This window comes from Octodon degus, unplaced genomic scaffold, assembly GCF_000260255.1.
Source record: "Octodon degus isolate 3935 unplaced genomic scaffold, OctDeg1.0 scaffold00015, whole genome shotgun sequence".
Classification (NCBI taxonomy): domain Eukaryota; kingdom Metazoa; phylum Chordata; class Mammalia; order Rodentia; family Octodontidae; genus Octodon; species Octodon degus.
The window spans coordinates 11,650,658-11,657,513 of record NW_004524591.1 but is presented as its reverse complement, the minus strand read 5'-3'; the positions used below and the strand labels follow the sequence as shown (position 1 = coordinate 11,657,513).

At 40.2% G+C, this 6,856-nt stretch overlaps 1 protein-coding gene across 1 annotated transcript in view; it reads right to left on the bottom strand.

Annotated features, from left to right (window-relative positions):
* Dnah11 (dynein axonemal heavy chain 11) overlaps positions 1-6,856 on the bottom strand; it is a 375,268-nt gene that overhangs the window by 44,279 nt on the left and 324,133 nt on the right. Inside the window, exons 66-68 of the mRNA XM_023709848.1 lie at positions 4,611-4,775; positions 2,600-2,740; positions 636-806 (exon numbers count right to left, since the gene is read on the bottom strand). Coding sequence (XP_023565616.1) covers positions 636-806; positions 2,600-2,740; positions 4,611-4,775 — 477 coding nt within the window. The remainder of the gene's footprint in view (positions 1-635; positions 807-2,599; positions 2,741-4,610; positions 4,776-6,856) is intronic.

The window sequence follows — 6,856 nt, the reverse complement described above, 5'->3', positions numbered from 1 at the left end:
TATATATATTATCTTAATCATTTTGTATCCTGCTCCCCCTTTCTCCCTTACTGTGCTTTAAAAGGACTCTGAGAAGGTCCTAGAACCACTCAGGTCTGGACTCATACTAATGTACAAGAACCTTCTGGCAGGCCCTGAAAGTTACTTTTCTGTGATACTGGGAATTGACCTGAGGCATTATGCATGCTAGGAAAGGGCTCTATGACTGAACTACGCTGCCAGTCCTCTTCAGTTATTTGTGATTAAAAGTTTTTGTTTTTGTTCTTTTAAATAAGCCATCCAGGCTGGCTTTGAACTTGTAGCCTCCTTCTCAGCTTTGCCAGCAGAGGAGTGTACCCCATAGACCTGGCTCTGGGAGGTTGTTTATAGGACTGAGGGAGGTAATGAGGTTTTATAGATGCTTTTCAGAGTGATGGTGTCCTGGGAGCTTAATGTGCGTACTCATTGAGGTCAGGCCATGTGAGCTAGGGGAAGTTTGCCACATGCTCAAGTTCCCTGCAGAATCTTACACTCCTTATACCACTAAAGCATTCAAAAACTATCTCTGCCTTCCTTCAGCAGAATTTGAAATTCATGGTCAGGAGAAGTGCCTGCCTGCGGTTCTGGGGACATTTTCAAGGAACCAGTCTGCTCACCTGAAAAGCCATCTGGGACAGGAAGGTGAGCTTGTCCTTCTCAAACAGTGCTTGGCTGGTGTACAGGAAGATGGTATGTGTGAGGTTCTCTGTCAGGATAGAGATGCGCCCCTGCGTGTCCTCCACCCTGTCCGCCTGCTCGATCGCTCTGTGAAACAGCATGTTGAAAGCCTGGGGAGCATAGCAAGATCATTAAAGGTTGTCAGCTGGTGCCCGGATGCATAGTTGGCCTCAAATACACAGGGCTACATACAAGGTTTGTCCAGGGGACAGCAAACAAGGGAGGATATTCAGGAAGATTAAGTTGTTCCTTGAGACAGTTCCTGGCACACAGTCCTGGCTTATTAAATGTCTGCTGCCACGACTGTTATTAACACCACCCCACAGAATCCGTATTTCCTGGTGTGCTTTTTTAAAAATTGCTTTCAAAAAATTTTAACTACACTAAAATGCATGTAACATAAAATTTACCATCTGAATGACTCGAAATGTACAGGTCTGTAGTGTTAAGTACATGAACGTTGTTGCACGAGCGACCTCCAGCGCATCTGCATTCCAGGAACTCCAGACTCTGCTCATCGAGTGACAACCATTCCCACCTCTCTTCCGCAGTCCTACTACGCCACGTTCTATATCCATGTGCTGTGAGTTTGGCTACTCTAGGCAGCTTGTGTGAGTGGAGCCAGACATCAGTGTGTGTGCGTGTGTGTGACTGGCTTATTTCACTCAGGATAATGTTCTCCAGGTAACTTACTCTCCTCCATATCCCTCTAGCTGTCCCAAATCCAACCACACCATGTTTGTCAGAATTTTTGCACATTAGTTTTGTCCAAATAGCAGAGCTGCTACTTAAGCTTAACTCTGTCGCTGTTCACAGTCACAGCCCATCCACCTCTAAGAGCTTGTGCTAGGGCTTCAGGTCCTTTCTTCACACAGACCGCAACCCTGAATCCCAGCCACGTGGCCTGGGTGGCTCTGTCTGTGGAGTCCTTCCTCCTCCTGGGATCTGGCTCTTGATTCCGTCTCTCTTATACACATCCACATATGTTCATTCCCGCCCTGGAATCCGCGAACTTCTTCACATCTCAAACGTCCCAGCCTAACCCAGACCCTCAAATTCTTGTTTTATGATCAGGCATCAACCAAAATGTCACTTCCTCTGGGGGCCCTTCCCCAAGTCCCCCCAAAGCAGCACTTCCATCTCCATTAGTGTACTTCCCATTTCATAAACTTCTATGCATTTATAAAGGAGGAGCTCTATCATCTACCCCTCTACCTACAGGGTTTTTTCAAAATTGAATGTCTCAGTGGTAAGTGTCTAGCACAATGGAACTCAATAAACATTTGTTTAGAAACTGACGCTCTGGATGAATGAACACTCTCTAGAGAGAGAATGATGCAAGAATGTGCTTTGGAATTAGTCACAGGCTGAAATCCTGGCTCTTAGAATTATAAATGAGGAATTCTGGGAGAATTTATAGAAAAATCTAGAAGTTCTAGTTGTTTTTTTCTTTTCTCTTCTATTTGTTTTTAATGAGGATAAAATTATATACTTTATTGGGACGTTATACGCATAGAAAAATGACCCAAAGCATAAAAGTACCTTGCACATGCAACACCGGCTTAATCCTTTTCTTTCTCCCCTCTTCACTAAAAAACACAAGAAATCTGAGCCTCCTACGTTTTCAAAAAGACAAAATAGATGCCTCAAAGAACATCCCCTTACATGTAGTAAATCTTTTAGATTACTCAAAAGTAACATGTGGAACATATGCCACACTGACAATCCAGCTACCTCAAAGTCTTACTGAATATTATCAATGAAAGATGGTGACGTCATTATGGTTAACTAGATCCTCATGATTCCTTCCTAGAAATACTGATTATCTAGAAATAAATTTCTAATTTCCAGAAAAAAATAGAAATTTGAGCTTTTAAATTTTTCTTTGCCTTCTGAGGATTACCTTCAAAGAGAACTGATAGATGGGGTTGACATTTCTGAGGTCATTAATAACAAAGTAAAGAAGAGATGCTCTTGCTGCCACTGGCCTATAACACTCGCGAGCCTCGTTGATTTTTCTTTCATTTTCTTTGGCTTCAATCACCTATGAGGGGATCAAACAAAATTAATAACACACACATCACATTCTCCATGTAGACCAAAGTAACGGAAGGATCTACCTGAAAGGACAAAGTTTAGACTACAACAGATAACACATGGTGTGTCTATGTGTTTGATTTTGTGAAAAGTTATTAAGTTCATATTTTAAATAATTTTTTTCATAAACTCTGTTTCAGTGAGAATGGATATGACTCTAGGTGCTTTACAGATTACAGATTTAAGCAAACCTAATTGTTTCTGGTTCCACAGAATTTGTTTCAGAGTAATGTCACCTTCTTGCTTCCCCTCTCTTTCAGGGCTTAATAGCCCAGCTATATCACCTCCCAGGGATGGCTTTTAAAAGTCTGCTGGGTCAATCCAATGCCAATAACTTTATTAGGCAACTAGGTATACACAAACAGCCAAGGTCAATGATATATCCAATGGCTACTGCTTACGAAAAAGCCTTTAAATAGAGACCCTCACGGCTGTCTAATTCTAACTTTGTACCAGATCATCCATATGTTCATATATTTCCATTTACCTTGATGTAGTAGCTCTGGAAACATTCAGAGAGAGAATTAAAAAATACCACCACCATCAATGAACATACTCATTTTTATTCAAGGGTCAAATACCTATTTCTTTTATCTGGAACTACTGCTATTTATTGTATCTATAGCTTTACAAGATACAAGATTTTCCCCAAACACTTTTATATCCTTGACTCTTAATATTTGTGTATAAAAAGAAAGGAAATGTAGAGCACAGATGGACGTGACTGCAGGACGATACCTATATTAAGAGGATAGGAAACAGTACTCTAAGAGACAATTAGAAGTTAACTGCAAAGCTAAGACTTAATTTACTTAATTGCCCTAATCTTTACTGTCTTAGGAGCCACCTAGAATTCACTTACTTAAAAAGACAGAGTAATTCAAGATTCAATTTCCTTGCTTCGATGAAGACAAATATAGTGGATGTGTGGTGGCACAACTTCTGCTGGGTAATTAAGAGATTACTTAGCAAGGAGGATGTTCCAGAAAGCAAATAGAGGCCTAATGCTGACTTTGCAACAATGGAACATGAAGGGTTAAAAATCTGCTTGTGAAAGTCTAAAGCGCACACCTGGGGGATGGAATCCTGGGATGCAAATGCCCATGTAGCAGGAAGTCAACTTGATGAAAATTTCCAGCTTTGAGGAAATGTCACTGTTCCAGGGCAAACAATGCAACTGAGTACAGCAGGAGACCACCCATCACTCAGTTTTGGGCTGCTCCAGGGCCGGAAACCAAGCCTCAACTTTTTATTTTTTAAAGAGAATAAACAATAGTAAAAAAAGAATAGAAACGATACAGAATTTCACTAAAGAATAAGAATTCAGCAATGGCTGTTATACTGCATAATGTTGTCTTCCAATTAGTTGTTTAGAAGGTCACCAGATACAAGCATGCAACATTGGCTAAAAAACAGATACAAATTAAAAAAGAGAAGGAAAAAAATTAAACTGTTAACTGTTCCTTTCCACAGGCCAGTAGAAATCAGTAGCACAATTAACCTCAACTCTAAGGAGTTTTCTAAAAATGTCCATCAGACTGACAAACTTGCATTGAGACTATGGGATATTAGTTTGTTCAAGGTGAAGTCTAAGCCTTCTTGGATTTTTCTAAATCTATAAGCTAAATTGAATTTTCTTCAGTGTGGTCACTTGAAAAAGCCTAACAGACTGATTTGTGTGACTGGCTCTCTATGGGAAAGAATGACCAATTCACCCATTTCCATCTCTGTTCTAAATCCAGGTTGTTAAATGACCCGGATTCGCAAAGCCGTAGTGCCCTCACAGGAATTACCCAGCACCCCTTGCCCTATCCTACCTTGCGTTCTATTTCTGCTGCTGTAGACTTCGTTGTCTCCAGTCTTTCTACCAGGTCCGTGTCATCGAGGAAGCTTCCCTCTGCAGCAGACAGGCGCAGGAGGAGGTCGTCCTCAAGGAGCTTCAGCTCTATCTTAAAGTCATTTTGGTGCTTTGTCAAAGCCAACTAACACAAAACAAGAAGTAGGTGAGAAATGGTAAAGAAATATATGTTTTTAAGGGGAGTGAATCACTCATCTCATGATAAATGTATAGTAAAACATACTTAACATTAAACCATACTGGTCATAATTTTTAAAAATTCTCTTTAGAAATTCAGAAAATATGCTAAGATCTTGTCAGACTCCAATGTTCACAGTGTATCATGCAATGATTTATCATAATTATTTGTCACCATAAAACTCTAGGAAGAATCTGTTTAAGAGAGCATGAGAAGCTTTGGGTTTTACTTGGAGTTTAGAGGACTCATTTGTTTTTTTATAAGAAAAAAAATCGCTAAGCAATAATTCTTCCACCAGACAAATGAGGTCACAGGGTAAACTGCCACCCTGAAACCTGGAGGGGAATATATAGGAAATCACTACTAGAACACTCAAACTGCTGCTTAATTGCAGGAGGCAGAACTGGCAAGTTAAAATTTTCTCCAGGCCCAGAAATAAGGGACCCTCCACACTTCGTTTGATCACCAGGAGCCTACTGGGTTTTCACAGTGAAGATAAAACAAAAATCCACTCCTGCATTGGACAGGGGAAGGGAAAAATGAATCATTTTGTGGTAACTCAGGGGAAAAGCAAACATTCTAAATTATGTGCCAGTGCCCCTTCTCAACTGCCTGCAAGGGAAAGGGCTTTTCCGTGGGCTGCTATGACCTAGGGAAGGGGCGCTTAGACAACTCAGCCCAGAAATACTTTCTGCCCGCAAAAGAAGGGGAAAACTGAGAAATCCTCTTGACGGCCACAATCTTAAAACTCTCTTGAGAATTAATCATCAGATTACAGAAAGTTCTCGTTCCAGAACAGTATTAACAGGATCTGGTATAAGAACAGTGAATTACAACTGGCAAGGCCACAGCATGGATCCTACTTAACAAAGGAGTTTTTAGGAAAGCTCAAAACAAAAATTTGACAGGCAAAGTGAAGCCTGTGATATCTACAGCTACAGCAAACATTAAACACAGCTTAATGCCCCAGTGATGATATAGAAAATTTCATCCTAAAATGCTTTATACCTCAGTTCTAATTATTGAATGCATTGGGCCTACTTTCAGCACCACCACCACCACTTGCAAGGTGTGTAAGAGGTGAGAACCACAGTCAACTCCTGAATTTACAAAGCAGACCCCAGAATAAAACCCAAATATGACTGAAGTTTTGGAATTATAATAAGGAGAATTCAAAATAACAAAACTTTATACACAAATATCCCTGCTGGGAAAATTGACACCATGCATGATTACCTGTGAAATGTAAGCAGGGAGATGGACTCTAAGAAGGCATCAAAAGGGGATGCTAAAAATAAATACTACACCAAAATGAAGATTGCACTTTTTGGGCTCATTCAGAGGCTAGATAGCATCATAGAAGAATTTCCAAGATCTATGGGAAAATTATAAAGGTATGTCCGACATATGAGGGCAACGCAACGAGGAGAAAAAAAAAAAAGAGCAGAAGAAATATTAAAAGTCCTAAATTTTGTAAAACTCATGACAAATAGCACATGTGCAGGAAGTTCACAGAACATGAAGCGGAATGAAAACCAAAATGTCTCCATGTCAGAATATCACATTCAAACTGCAAAAAACAAAGGTAAAGAAGATTATTGTGAAAGAATCCAGAAGGTGGGAATAGGGAGTATGACCTCCCGAGAAAGATAGTTAAGAGTTACATGGAACTTCTGTTGAGAAACTGTGCAAGCAAGAAAAGAATAAAGTATTTCAGGAAAAGTACCAACCAATCTAGACTTTTGTAGGCTGTCAAATTATCTTTCAAAAGGAAGAGATAAACTGGGTGAAGTGGTACACACCGGTAATCCCAGAACTCCAGGAGGTTGACGTAGGAGGATCACAAATTCAAGCCTAGTCTGGGCAGTTTAGAGACTTAGCAAGATCTTGTCTCAAAAAAAAAAAAAAAAAAAAAAAAAAGGTGGCTGGGCATGTAGGTCATTGGATTTAATTCCAAGTACCATAGACACACGCATACAGGCCCCTACACATAAAATAGTGAAGGACAAGGCTTTTTGGGGCCAATA